Source organism: Falco peregrinus, chromosome 4 (assembly GCF_023634155.1).
Source record: "Falco peregrinus isolate bFalPer1 chromosome 4, bFalPer1.pri, whole genome shotgun sequence".
In the NCBI taxonomy this organism is placed as follows: Eukaryota; Metazoa; Chordata; class Aves; order Falconiformes; family Falconidae; genus Falco; species Falco peregrinus.
Window position 1 is genome coordinate 52,900,149 of NC_073724.1, and position 15,546 is coordinate 52,915,694.

Here is a 15,546-nt window from a genome sequence, read left to right on the forward strand (position 1 = left end):
TTTAAGATCTGTATCTTGCATTCTTTTCTCCTAGATGGCAGGTTTATAAAGCAGGAGGGATGTCAGCGTAGGGGAGACAGCACACAAGCTGTTTGTAGCAGAGAAGAGCAAAAGTATAATAAAATAGATTCCAGGAACATATATAATACAGGAACTAATTCAGTGCAGCTGATATGCTTAGGATGTTCCTGGTGGTAGCCAGCCTAGTAGATGCAGAATCATAGGACAGTCACATGCTGGAAGTGACCTCAGGAAGTCTCCAGTCCAACCTGCTCAAAGCAGGGCCAGCTCTGAGGTCAGACCAGGCTGCTCAGGGCTTTACTCAGTCACATCTTGACAGCCTCCAAGGATGGGGATGGCACCAGCCTTTCTGAACAGCCTGCTCCACTGTCTGTCCTCATGGAGAAAAAAGTTTCTCCTCTCTACTTTCAATTTATGCCCATTATTTCTCACTCTCCCATCCTGCATCACTATGAGGAGTACGGCTCTGGCTCCTCATCGACCCCTTTTAGACAATGGGGGGACTACCAGGTGTCCCCAAAGCCACCTCTTGTCCAGACTGAACAAACCCAGCTACCCCAGCCCCTCCTCATGAGGCAAGAGCTTCAGCCCCCACCACGTTGTGAGCTCTCTGCTTGAGCCCCTTCCAGTGTGTGGGGGCCCCTTTCTGTGCTGGGGGCCCCAAAACTGGACACACTACCCTAGATGTGGTCTAACAAGTGCTGTGTCAAGGGGTACAATCCCTTCCCTTGATCAGGCTATGGTCCTGTCCTTGCAGCCCAGGGTGCTGGTGCCCAGCCTCGTCACCAAGGCGCACCGCTGGCCCATGCACAGCACCGCTGGCCCATGCACAGCACGTTGCCTACTGCCTGCCAGGGCTCCCAGGGCCTTTCCTGCAGAGCTGCTCTCTGGCCAGTCCATCTCCAGCCTATATCAGAGCCCAGGGCTCTTAATTCCCAGATGTAGGAATTGGCAGCTGTCCCCACTGAATTTCATGAGGTTCCCGTCAGCCCTTTCCTCCAGCCTCTCTGTGTCTCCCCCATCACGACAGCCCTGCCTTTGAGCATGAAGCTGACGTGAATGATGTCCACTGCTCTCTCCACATCCACAGACCCTGTCATTTCATCATAGCAGGCAGTCAGGTTACTCAGGGTAAATCTATGCTGACTGTTTCTGATCACCTTCCCCTTCATGTGCCCAGGGGTGTCCTCCAAGAGGACTCGCTCCATTGATTTCCCAGGGACCGAAGTGAGGCTGGCTGGCCTGTTGCTCTCTGGATCACACTTATGGGCTTTTTTGAAGGCCAGCATCTGCCCTTCTCCAGCCATCAGGGACCTCCCCCATCTCCACAGCCTCTCAAAGATGATCAGCCTAGCAAGGACATCACCAACTCTCCCAGCCCCCATGGGGGCAGGTGGTCGGGCCCCATCAACTTGTATGAGTCAACTTCCCCCAAGCTCCCTCAAGTTCCCTGAGCTGACCCTCACCCGCTGCTGGTCCTTATACTCCTCCCTGACCCTGCCTCCAACACAGAGACCTGGGGGACCTTGCTGGTGAAGGCTGCAGCAAAGGCGGCGGTGGTACCTCAGCCTTACCTGTGTTTGCTGTGACCAATTCACCTCCCCACCCACCCCAATACTGCAGCAGTCCCACACTTCCCTCGTTCAACCTTTTGCTACTGATGTAGCAGCAGAAACTCTTCTTTTTGCCCTTGACGTGCCCTCCAAGTGTCAATATTAGGTGAGCTTTGGCTTTCCAGCCACCATCCCTATACACCCAGTAAAGTCAATACAGAAGGGTAATGCCTCCAACGGGTAATTTACCATCCCTTGCCGCTTTGCTAATGCATAAACTTTGACAAATGTTTGGCTGTGCACAAATTAGTAATAAAGAAGCCTTTAGCTGCCCCGTGCCTCAGTTTCCTTGTTGCAATGCACCCATTAATTGCAACGCACCAGCCAGGCTTTGCAAAACCCCTGCTTCTGTAAGTGGCAGGTGTCGTCATGCAGGGATGCAGAGACCTGAGCCGCCTCGTGCACCCCATGACAAGCCCAGGTGCTTCGTCTCCGTGCATATACAGAAGGCGAGAGGGCTGCCAGCAGACCACTGCAGTCACATCCTCCTCCATTCATCGCACGCAGTGATGTTACCGAACTGACCTACTTTCCCCATCCGCCCACGGAAGGCTAATCCTGTTTAGCATTGCTGGAAGGGGACAGGCACGCGGAGAAGTGCTCCGAGTTATACAGATGGCAGTCTTTGCTGATTAATGTTAGTTTAATTTGTTTGCCTTTCTGTTTCCAGCCGTGCGAGGGGAGAGCAGAGCAGTGGTTGAACCCAGGGATTCACTCAGCCTGTTCACTGAAGTCTGAATGGCTTTAGTCATTCTATAACAATAACAAAAATAATAATAATAATAATAATAAGGAAGATAATGAGCACGTATGTGCCGATCTTCATCAGATATCCCATGCGCCACACAAACTTTACGCGCTGCTCACAAGCTGGAGATAAAGGACGCCTCTCATTTACCTTGGCCGCGCTCCAGCACAGCCCTGCTGATGTCAGCCATCTCACTCCTGACTTAAACTGATGCAACTTCTGCCACATCTATAGAGGGTTCGCAGGCTGCACACACTAAAATTCAGCCGGCACTAGGGTAAAGGAGGGAAGCTAATACCACACAGCAAGAGATGCAAGGTTTCTGACATGCAAAAAAGAACACCTCTTCCCATTAAATGAGAGTACTATACAGAATAAAGCCAAAATATGCTCTGAGACTTTACTTGTCTTCATCAAAATCTCCTAATACTCAGCTGCATTACCTGTGAGCATCTCCCTGCCATGCCCAGTTCAGAAGAGGGGGGCATTAATTTACGTCAAATTCCATCATTTTCATTGTCCACATTCAGATCACTTTTTAATGTCTGTTTTGCTTTAAGCCCATTACCATCTAAAGATTCGTTGTACACATATGTATGAAACATGGAGAAACCTGTCGGGTTCATGAAGTCCAATATTTTCTCAAGCTTTCTTCTTTTTGTTTTTGGAAATCTCTGAACAACCTTTTCTCTAGTGTAAACAAAATGTAGTCATCTACTGAATGCAGGAAGACTAAGCTGCACACTGTCAGGCAAAACCAGTCACAACTCTAAAGCTGGACACTTACCACGCTACTGGATTTTCCCTTTACTTGTAAAAACAGTAATTCCCATAACAATCACAGCATTACATGACCCATGGTAACCACAGGCTGCCATTCTGCCACTGAAAAGTCACTGTCGCTTCACAAATAACAATGTATGTCACCAGGAAAGTGATTTTTTACTGTCTTTTTCTTAAGGCTACTCTGTTTACATTTTGATAAATCTGTTTTGATTGCTGTGGATGGGATTGTGCTGTATTTTGTTATGGACTCCAGCATGTTCTTGTAACAGTTCATGGGTTTACACCTGAAGAATAAGGATGGAGGGCTGCAGTCCAGTTTGATGTGTCTGTAGATCTGTTTATTCTGATTTGTGTTTATACAAATCCTTCTTCTGTGTGTTCACGTCATACCCCTCATGGTGGGATAGCTGAGTGCTTCATCCACATCAGAGAAACATGGAATAAGGCATTTAAAATGGTCATAGTCACTTCTTGCCCGTCACCCTGTGACCTTTCCTGCCACTTCCCATTTGCTAACCTTTGTCCCCCAGCAAGGCTTGGAAGGGAAATACTTTATTTGTTAGTGTGGTTTACTTTGTTTCAGAGCTCTGCCTTAGCTGAGAAGGGGGTAGAGCTGCTAGTGCCAAGCCACAGTGGTGGTTCCCAGTGTGGGCAAGTGTCCATCTAACCCATGCTGTGGAGCACCCATGGGACAATGCCACTGTCCTACCACAGTGCCCATCAGACGTTGCCCATCATACCTGGGCAGGAGACATGGCAGCGGTGCCAGCGCAATGACCCAGCTACACTGTCCCCTGTGCTAGTGGGTGACCAGAAACTGTCCCTCTGGCTCGTGCTCAAAGCCTGTACTCCCCTTCAGTGTGTTCTTCCTATGGCTTGGATCCTACTCACTATGCATGGGATGTCATGCATGGGTGGATCTGACTTTTAAATTCTGAACCAGTGGACATACCCGCATGCCTCCTTTATAACACCAAGCTCTTTGCTAACAGCCTCTTTCATCCCCTTCAAAGAGGGATCCAGAGAGTAACTACTCCCTGTTGAGGTACCGCTCAGTATCTTGTAGAAGCACACTCAGCAGAGATGGGCACTGGATGCTGAGCAATGTGTCTGGAAGGTACAGGAGCGTGTCTACCCTCCACCCTGTTGCTCTTTTTCTTCCTTCTTCACAAAGATAACGGTTGTTGGGGAGGGTCTGCCAGTTCAAGATGTTTCTTCCCAGCATCTGATTTTCCATACAGCCCTTGCTCATCCACCGTCTGTGAGAGGATTGTTCTCCAAGTGCAATATCATCACCTTTACTTATGATGGTGGTATTGTACCAGCATCCTAAATGGTCTGAGGGTGAGGTCCAAGGCAGGGCTCAGGTATATTTGTAGCCAGTGGGAAGCAACACCAGGGTATGGTGGGCAGCACCCCTCTCCCCAGGGCCAAGCATGCCCTGGACAGGACAAGTGGCTGAATGCCCCAAGCAGGCCTATAGGGTGGTGGATGCAGACACCCCACCATGCCAGAGATGGAAGGGGATGAAAAGCCTGGCCTTCCCCCCCAGCTGCCAAACATAGGGCCAGAGGAGCAAACACTGTGATTTCTCACCATGCTTCCCAAGGCACATCCCAGGACCTCTAAAAGACATTTACGTCTCTGATTTAATTCATCTGAGTTAAATGAGTTTGATTAAAAATTCTTGTTAAATGTCAGGCTGATTTGTAGGAACTGAGATTAGCTGGTCACATGGCAACTTAGTGGAAAATCAACAGCTGATTACTTACATTTGCGTGTCAGTCATTTTATAGCATATCCTTATGAGTAGTAGGGTAGGAAGGAGAGAAACCAACCTCACCCACACAGAAAAGTAGTAGTTTAACTCACTAAAAGACATGTTTCTAGTGCAGGGTAAGGTGATCAGTGCCAGATGAATTCTATAGTGCAAGCTCTGTGTCCACTGGGAATGGACTGTATCAAAATAAACATGTGCAACCTTTCTTCTGGAGAGTCTATGGAGCGAGCTGGCACTCTGCCTGAATTGCTTCTTTCCCAAGAAACTAGTCATTGTATGAATGAATGTGGCAGGGACGTTTGTGCTATAATTCTCCATCTCAGCCAAGGGTACATGGTTAACAGTTTTAGACAGTCTTTTGGTTCCAAAATGCCACTTTTCCCTGCTTGTGGGTATGCGTCTTTCTGTGTGTCTGTCCCACCCTGATGGGAGTATGTGAGCTTACTCCTCCTTATTCCAGGTGGTTCCTATCTTTTTGAGGGGTAGTGTCTTCACTTGTTGTTGATAATGATATTAATGAAGCTCCAAGCATATCCATCACTGTTGAATACGCCATCGCAAGAGTCACATCATGTGGTGTTGTTACTCCTAGGTTTGCAAATTCTCTTTGTTAGCAGGAAAGGATCCTTCAAATTTTGAGAAATCCTCACGCCACTTGTTTTTTTGTGTCACCTCTTTGCAAGGGAACTGCAGCACAGAGCCATGGCATTTACTGCCTGCCTCTGTCATTGCAACAAGCCAGAATTGCCTCCTAAACCAGGCACTGATGGGGACGAGAGAGCAGATTTCCAGTTTGCTAGTTGGGACCCTCCCAGCTGAGGGACTGAGGGGATAATGTAAACCAAACAAGTTGCACTAAGCACCTACCTAAGCTCCATGCCATGGGTTTCTCCTGCAGGTGTAAGCCAGCATCTGCTGTGGCTCAGGAGAGGGATGGCAGTGCTGGTTTGCAGCAGTTGTATACTCTGCCATATCTGTTTTATTGAGAACAGTTTTAATTTCGTATGTTACATATGTACTGGCAAACGCTCTTAGCAATGCTTACGATGCTCTGGAGAGTTTGCTGTGTGAGAAAACAGAAGCAAAATGACAATTAGATATTGTCTAACACTAGCAACAGCACAGCAGGTCCAGAATTTCATGTCAGTCAGTGAGAAACCTTGTTTACTGGATGCCGGCCACGAATTGCTTTACAGATCTAGCCAAATCTTTGGCAGAACAGACCAGTTAGACCTGTTGCTCTCTCATAAGGGTAGAGGCTTCCTAGTGGTGTAATTCCTTCATGGTTTAGAGTGTACAGTTGTAGGAAGCCCCTTTTCATCAGCTACGTTGTGCCTCCCCAGAACAGCTGGAGCTGAGCAGCACTGATGCTGACTGCCCCATCCACTCCCATCCTTCCTCAGAGCCACCCAGAGCTCTCATTCCCATATTCCTGCTTTCTACTGGGAATCTGTTACAACCAGAGGAGACCTTGGTGCAGCAGAGGAAGACCTCCAGGGATTCAGACAATGTGACTTCTGCTGACACTGCCCCATTTTGCTTGTCATAGCCTAGATTCAACAAGGGTGCCTGCAACAGAACAAAGGTCTAGCAAAGAAAGACAGCAAAATCCTACATGCTAACCTTTGCCATATTACTGATGCCTTCTTTATTCTTGAATAACGTAGGTGAACATTTTGGCGGCAATAAGTGAGCAAGTAACAACAAAACCCACTCAATTTTGTCACTACATTTTAGCCTGAATTATTTGAAAACACACTTGTTGGGCTAGCAGTCTGATTCTGGGACTGGATAAATAACTACCTAAAGTATTTGTAAAACACTGGTAAACAAAATTTAACAGGGTCTATAAATTTTCCTAGTTGAAAATAAGGATTGTGATATGGCTGACTTGACTGTTTTGCAAGGCCAAATAAATATCTGAAAAAAACATCTAAAACCTACATGGCATTATGTTATTTTGTGTAATAGAATTCAGCAACTTAAGTTTGCCAGTTATGACTAAAAAAGCCAGTCCCTCAGCCATCATATTTCTTATTAATGCTCCTCCATCAACAAGCTGAATGCCATGGAGTAGTAGTTTTACCCTCCAATCGGTGACCTGTGGCTTTAATTCCTCATTACTCTTGTATTTGATAAAAAATTACAGGGTAGTTTCATATTCTTAGCTAACTGTTGAGTAATGAGCAGGTGGAATATTGCTGTAAGAGAACTAATAGCAGAAGGAGGGAATTTATCCACTTTCTTACTATCAGTAAGTTTTTACTCTTGTTTTTTCCTAAATTGCTCTTTAAACAGGCAAATTTCCGTGTGACTCATATGTGGAAAATACCATGGGCTTAAATAATGCCTAGCAATTCATTTCCCTCCTTCCCGCTTCCAATTTTATTCATGCCTTACTTGTTGAGGACTCATTAAATGAGAAGCAGTGATTTTTGAAAATGAGTTATCATTGCCTGTCATTACACCACGACTTTGAAAAGGATGCTTTGACAATATCCAGTGTTTGCAGTGGCATTGTGCTGCCAGTTTGACAAATATTTGTGTGGGATGCAGCAGCGTGCGGCTTTTGTGCCTGACATGGGCATGAGGTGCTGTGAGAGGCGGCAGGCCTTCCTCCTCAGGCTGAAGCAGTTACAGCTCAAGCATCGCTCTCACATAAGGCTATGAAGCGAAGGAGGGTGGGCAGTGAGCTGGTGACACGTGGTTCGGAGGATCTCAGCCTTCAGCCGGGCTGCTCTTGTATTTTTCCCTTCGCCTTGCCTACACAAATTTAATTTATCCCCTTTTACTTTGTGGCTTTATGAAAATATCTTGTGCTCAGAGTACTTTCTCCTTACAGCTCAAACAGCCAGAGAAGTTGGCCTACAAACCTGATGACAGGTCACAATGTTTTGGTGAAGATCAGCAAAAAGAGTGATGGGGATGGTGCAGTCTTGGTGCTCGGTGCCGGCACCGCCAGGCAGGCACTGTCTGGGCTATGAGAGGGCTTTTTCACAGTGTGGCTTCAGCGGTGGGATTTATGAGGACGCTTTGAATTTGGGATGTAGTTCGGTAGAGTTACTACTGTCTCTTTTGCCTTCGGGTCAGGGCCCACAGCGGAGGATGAAGAGCCTGCCAGTAGGAAGCTCCACCTGAGAAGTCAGAGGCATCAGTGATGCCGACTCTTGCACTGGGGATGGTCTTGGGGGGAACACGGAGGTGCTGAAAATGCCTTTTCAGCTTGGGCAGATCCCAGGGTTCATCCAGCCTGCAAGTTTGCAGAGAGTAACCTCCACAGGAAAAAAATTCCCCTAGAAGTGGCTTTTTTTGTACTGTACTGGTGCATCGTGTTGTGCCTGGGAACCCTGATCACTGGCTGGAGCCCCTAAGGCTAGCATGACACTCAGGAATAACATTATCCACAGTGCATGTTCCCTAAAATCAAGGACTGTGGCATAAAGCACTGCTGACACATTTATCTGACCTGGATATCATCACTCTGTTATTAAAATGAAATAGAGCGACTCTGAGATTAACCTGCAAGTTGAGCTAACGAAATGACAATTCATAATGATTCTTGCATTCCTTCAACAGAAAAAACTGCTTAGACAATCTAATGGATGAAGATGAGAAAGACAGGGCAAAGAGGTGAGCACTTTTTCTTTCATAACTCTCCATTTAACTTGCGATGAGCTTGATACTGTTTGTTGCTGCAGAAGCTGTTTTATCCATAATCAATTAATCAAAGAGAGAGGGAGTAAAATACAGCCAAACACAACTTGAAAAACTGCCATCTCACAGATTCCTATTCTTGGCTGCCCTGTAAGAAGGAAATAATGTAGCAATGTTCCCTGTGGAAAATATAAAAAAAGCCAAGGCATTGATTGTTTTCTTCACATTACTGCAGAACACGAGAACTGAAGAACCAACAACGTACTCCTGCTGCTATAATACATCATCTGAGCTTCTCAAGTGTATAAAAATGTGAGGTTTTTTTACAAAATACATTTTGCAAAAGAAAAAAAATTACAAAAGTGAGGGTTTTTCCCTATTGTGATGGTCATTTATTCAGTAATGCCTATCTCACAGTAATGAAAACTCCTAGAAGTTACCTTCAGAGCAGAGAAAGACCATGAGAAGTGCTGTGTCAGCCTTAAAGTGGCGCAAACCTTTATTCACATACATTCTGCACTCCACCACCAAGTCCCGGTTGGTGGGAAACTGTTGTGAATGCTTTGTGGGGAGGGAAAGGGTGTGTTTCAAGGCAGGCGACCTGTAGCAATAAAACTCTTAATAACTGCCAGATCTGACTGGCATCTGCAGAAAAACTGTTTGGAAGCATTTGAGGTTTTTTTTTTCTGGACGCGTTATCAATACCGCAGCCTGCAGTTTAATTGCTTTAGAGGGAGCTGTGGGTTGTCCACATTTTTCCCCTTGGTTTCCTCTAATGAGAGTATTTCCAGTCCAGGCACAACTAGTTGATCCAGTTTCATCTCTTTTGATTCCTTCTCCGCTTCTTTCCTCCCTGCAGCTTTTTCTCACCAATATAGGTCAGCGCAGGCTGCAGCCGAGCTCAACTGTTCTTCTTTGCTCCCTCCTCTTAATGTGTGCGTGCTCAGGCTGCAGAAGGCCTGCCTTCGCTACCGGGAGCAACATGCTGGCGACTGCCTCCCCTCAGCCCTGCGAGGGGGGATCTGCTGAGGCCAGGGGTCTGCCAGCCCCCGGCGCCATGGCGGCTGCTGCTCTTCACAGGGGGCTTCGTGCCCAGGGCAGGGCCCATGCGGGGTATGGCTCTGCCCAGCTCTCTGTCAACCACGCAGGTGGGTGCGGGGAGGGGATGCCTCCCGCTGCCCACCCATCACAAGGAGGTGGCATTTCAGAGAGGGTGTAGCACAGCGACAGGTGCCACACTGCCCCGGAGCCCTGGGGGCAGGGAAGGGGGAGCAGGGAAGGGAGCCCACCTTGCATTGCTGCTTCACGTGCTCGAGGCCTGATTATTTGTGTGCTAATTCTTTTTTTTATTTTCAAAAAACCCCCCACACATTAAATGAATGCATATAGGAAAAAAATAGGATACCACGTATCCTCCCTATCAGCGATTGTCATCACCATCTGGTATGACTTGCATGCTGTTTGTTCCTGGAAGGAATTTCTGTCATACCCTGGGGCACGCCTCTATCAAGGTGCATAAAAAAATGATAACTTTGAAAATGAAAAAAGGAAATTGCTTCATTAAATTGTAATTTAACTACATTTTGCTTTTTATAAATAAATCTAAATTTGAAATCAAGTTTGGAGTCATGAGAGGCTTCATGAAGGTCTAAAGTTACCACATTATACTAAAGCCGTTCAGATTCATGTAAAAGCTATAGGTTTTCTTCCAAAGCTTTAAAGAGAGTCAAACTTAGGAGAAGCCATTGGCTGAACATTTTTGTTGTTGTGTCCTCAAAACTGAGGACTTTTCATCTGTCCCATTCCACAGGTGAAACTCTTTCTTTGTTTTCTTCTGTTCGGTGTAAGGACTAGGTCCCTCAGTCCTGAGAAACACAAGAACAGATGAAAAAGCCAAAAAAATTGTCCTCTTCTTTCATTTCTATGTTAAAAGTAGGTGAGAGTGGAAATCTCTGAATTTAACTCTTTGGGAATGGACCCAAGCCAGGACCTGGATTTCTCAGGTTAGAGACACACACGCAGACCGTTCACTGTCTACTGTGATTTATTAGGCACATACAGGTTGTATTACACAGACATGAGAAGAGGTTCCATCCTCTCCCAAGGACAGGCACCTGCACTCCCACCCATGTGCCAAGTGTTCAGTATTTGGCCACAATGTATAGCTCTTCCTTCAGGATGCTGGTTATTTTGAGCCCCACTCTGCATCATGCGACTCCCCAAGGCACTACTTCACTCTGAAGACCCAAGGACTGAAATGTGGATATGACAGCACCACACTTGGGAACATCAAAGACCTCCTTGAGGTGTTCTGATCTTCTGGAGACCAGAACCATGATTTCATTTTCAATTCTTTGATGTTGGATGGGGTTTATTTTGTTTTGTAGATTTATTAATTTTAAACAAAAAGCTTACTTTGTGCACTTTTTTCTCTGTCTGCTTTTCTTCTAGTTTGCTTTAATAGTAAATTATTTAAAAATTATTATTTTGCAATTCAGCTGAATTCCAAATTCCAGCTAAAACCAGCTTGAAGTGAAACACGGCAAAGCGCTAATAAATGAGGACTGCTGCTTGCCATTTTCCACTCCAATAAAAAGTAAATTTAAAAATCTGAATGAAGATATGCAGTATGGTTACTTGCTTTGATGCATATATAACATATCCCACTGGACAGCAAAAAGAAGTATGAAATTTAGTGTAAAATCACATCTCATTGAAAATCATCAAGATGTAATGGCTACTAGTCAACAAGTATCAGTCTCTCTTTAAGACAACAAGCAGCAAATACGTAAGAGTATAAAAATGGCTGTTTATAACATGTGTTAAAATGGTGATTTTGATCATTCTGAATCCAGGCTGTCCTGCATTGCCTTTAGCTGTATTCACTAAAAATCCAGATTTTATTCATACTGTGTCTCCTTCTTCCCCTTAGATATGCTGCTTTTTTTTTTTTTTTTCTTTTTTTTTGAGTAGTGAGGCAAGAGGAGAACTGCGATGAATGGTATGGAATTAAGACAGAGACTGTTTTGGCTTACTGTAAAGTATATGCCCTAGCAATGAAGTAAACAAGGCTAGGAAATAATCTTTCAAGGGAAGTGATGAAAACTACATGATTTAAGACATTTACAACTGGACTGAATAAAGCATTTACAACTGTGCAGGGACAGTTTAGACGACCTAATTATGAAGGTTTCTTTCTCTTTTTTTTTCCTTTTTGAGATGTTACTGTGTTCATCGATTCAGATCTTGGTAGAGTTATTTTCATTACAGCAGTTTTTATATTTCCTTTCTGAATAAAATATCAAGTGTTAAAAATAGATACTTTATATATCTGTCAAGGCATCTTTATGTTGGGAAAAGCAACACTTTCCCTATAGATGGTTGATGTTTTATTTTATTTTCAGGGAAGTTGAGACCCTTTAAGGTTGAAATGAACTGAGGATTGAATTATGAGGAAGTAAAACATTGATGTTCTTAATGTCCCCTTGAACTGTACGGCAATAGGATAAGGCTGGAGCTTTTCACGTCTTGTTCTGACAGCCTTTTGCACTGTAATAAGAACAGGCTGAAATCAGTCAGGCAGTATCCACCCGATCTCTTATGTTCAAAGCTGTAAAATAATCAAGTGTTGGCTTCTATCCAGTGTGTCTCCAAGTGTGTTCAGGGTTGAGAGCAAGACAAACAAAAATTACCCCTCTGTCAGTAGTAACATCCAGAAGCCTCTGCACTGATTTCTCAGCTGAAAATATTTACCACCGTCCCAGTCCTTGGAGGGGACGTAGATGCTGGGCTAAACTCTGCTCTGATTTTCAGCAGTGTGCATCCAGAGCTGCATATGAGGAACAGCAGCGTTAGCTGGGACCGAGAAACACAGAGTGAGAACCGACCTCTTGGCTTTTCTTTCTTGTTTACATGTACCCAGATTTTTAGATCTTTCTGTAATTAACAAGGCAAATCTTGTCTGCTTGAGGACCTTTCAGAAGAGCAAACAAATCTTCTGGGTTATATTTCTTTCTATTTTCACATGGTTACTGAAGTCCAGGTGATAGCCTCCAAGTAGAATGATTGTCATATTCATGGGAACGATTCAGAAAACACTTGCTCATGTATAGGTTGACATATAATTTAAAAAATCAAAGTGCACAAGCCGAGAAGATTATAAACAGCCTTAATGACAGTATTATGGTGGTACCAAAACACCTGAAATGAAATCGGGTCCTTTCTTCCTATAAGCACTTCAAACACAGTAGTAGAAGCAGGCTGTCTCTGAGGAGTCTGCAAGCTGAACAGAGAAGGTTGGCAAAGAAAGCTGCAGAGTCTCCATTTTACATCTAAAGAGTTGGGGCATTGTGACCTTAAGCAATTTGCCCAGTGGCACACAGAGATTAAGGGCAAGCAGGAGCCCCCTGCCAGCATTTCTGAGCCCCCAGGTCTGGGAACACATCCCAGCTACAGACCCAGTTCATGCTGGGATGAGGCGTGATGATGCCCTCCCTCCTGCTTGCCCTTGTCACCTTGGAAAGGAGACTAAACCAGGTGGGATGTGAACTAGACTGGAGCTGCAGCAACCTCTGCTCAGGTCCCTGATCTTAATGACTGGAAGACAACAGCCCAATTCTTCTCTCTAAGCCAGCCTGAAGGTAGCCAGAGGACCTGTGACCAAAGTGGGCAGGTCCCTCCAGGTGGACCCAGCCCCAGCGCAATGGCCGAGCTGCAGGACTGGGGTCCCTCTGTCCTGTTGGGACTGCACAAGTGGGTATGACCCATAGTTTTACTAGTTCCCACTCTTCCTTATGGATGATTTTACAGTTATTGTTACTTCTTGTTTGTGAATGATTTTACTGACAGTGTCAATCTTCACATGCTGAGGCACACAGCAAGCTAATTTCTATGTGTATACATTGGAAATAGCAGGTACATGATGGTTTTTTCCTCTTGGTCTGCTCATCTTTCTTTTCCCCTCGTATCTACAGGGCTTCGCGTAACAAGTCGGAGAAGAAGAGGCGCGATCAGTTCAATGTTCTCATCAAAGAGCTCAGCTCCATGCTTCCAGGCAACACTCGCAAAATGGACAAAACTACTGTGCTGGAAAAAGTCATTGGCTTTCTGCAGAAACACAATGGTAAGATTTACTGCAGCTCTTCATACATTTGCCAGATGGTTACTACAATATCCTGTTTCCTTCAGTGATCATCAGAATGGCTCAAGGGGCCTAAAAGTGCCAACATAAGCTATTTTTTTTTCTGTCTCATCAAAAAAGATCATTTACAGGCACTGTGCTGCCCAAATCCGTCTCCGCAGCTGCTCTTTAGTTGAGGTTTGTCTCTCAACCTACTAGAGAAGGGGGCAGAAGGCAGGAACCGAGGGAAGGAGGGCAGCAGTGCCCTGCAGCACACATGAAGAAGAGAGATGATTTGAACAAGAGAGATTTGGGGCCAGAGGGAAGACTTTCTTCCTTGAAATCTGCAATATTCTGAGCAGAAGAACAAAGCATTTGCTCCAGCTTCTCTGCAGAAAAATGCAGAGAAGCAATCTGTTCAGCCCCCCTGCTACACAGTGGACTGTGTAGGACTCAATTTTCCACGGTGAGCCGAAAACTCAGACCAGAAAAGGCCCCAGTTCTTGAAGTCAGCTTCAGCAAATTGCATCCACAGATAGCTGACGTGCATCACCCAGTTCGCACAAGCAGAAGCTACGTCACATTTGCACAGCATGCAGTTGCAATAGTAAAGTTCAGCTTCGGAAAGCTGGGAGTTTATTTTTTAAAATGCACACAGAAGTGACAGTTAAATCCCTTAGAAATGTATCCTTACAGAGGGCAGAGGAGATTTCTGACCCTGCTGATCTAGTCTGGTCAGTCTAGTTTCTAGTCAGTGGGCTCTGTCAGAGCCCTGTGGGCTCACTGATGCACAGACATCCGTCAGCAGCAGACAATTGAAATGCTTCTCCCTTATAAATCCCTTAAAAATCAGGGCACTAATTTAAAATGGGGCTCTTCTGCTCTGCCCCTGTGAGGAAGAGGCTTCAGTGGATAACCATGGGGAATGCCCCTGGTCCTACAAAGCAGAAATGGGTCTTCTGAGCTGATGTACCACATCACTCGGCTCGCCTTTGCTCATCCCGTACCTCCTGCCCACACTCCCTGGAGAGCTCTAGGTGAAACAGAAAAGACCATAAAAACTCTCATATCATGACTCCCAACATGACAGAGTCACAAATGTCAAACTTATAGACGAAATAATTACAGTGGTTCTGTTGTTAGAGCGCAGTTTCTCCTTTAAATGAATTTCTGCCACAGACAAGATGATTTCATACAGGAGGGCAAGACCAGGACACCTCAAAGTTTAATAATTGTGTATACCTATTAAAAAATGACAGTAATAACATATCTCTTTTTTTTTTTTTTAGCTGCCCAAGGCAGAGTAAAGGAGGATGTGAATATGCTCAATTATAAAGCCAAGCAAAGAACAATCACATGAGATTTGAATAAGTGTAGATAAGTGTAGCCGATAGCCCAAATAATTTACTCCGAAAAGCTTCATTTCTGGAAGAACAACTCAGTAAAAGAAAGCCAACAGTCACAAATCCTTCCACAGCAATTGGGTCAAACTGTGACTGGTTCTCGTGCACTTGCTAAAAAAAGCAAATGTTATCTATTTTTAAACTAGATTAGTTGTCCCACAATATAATACAAAGCATCAGTGTTTAAAAATGTTGATTATCTTCAGCGTACTTTGGATCTGGTTCATTCAATCGTATTTCCTTTTCATTTAGTAGGCTAAACCAAGATTTTAGTCGTAACGGAGGAGGAGGTCATTTTTCAGACTTTTTTCTTCATAAACTGCCTCATTCTTTATAAAGCACAGAATCTCCCAATTCTCAAATAATTCTTCTAACTGTTGCTGGTTTGTGTACACAAGCTTTTCCAAGCTATGCATCTGCTG

The 15,546-nt window shown here is 44.9% G+C and overlaps 1 protein-coding gene across 2 annotated transcripts in view; it reads left to right on the forward strand.

Annotated features, from left to right (window-relative positions):
• Positions 1-15,546, forward strand: part of NPAS2 (neuronal PAS domain protein 2) — a 107,868-nt gene that overhangs the window by 44,422 nt on the left and 47,900 nt on the right. For both annotated transcript variants that reach the window (XR_008746988.1, XM_055802737.1), the window contains exons 2-3: positions 8,525-8,578; positions 13,576-13,724. Coding sequence is in view for 1 of the 2 variants with exons in the window: in XM_055802737.1 (XP_055658712.1) it covers positions 8,525-8,578; positions 13,576-13,724 (203 nt within the window). In the remaining variant the exon portion in view is untranslated. The remainder of the gene's footprint in view (positions 1-8,524; positions 8,579-13,575; positions 13,725-15,546) is intronic.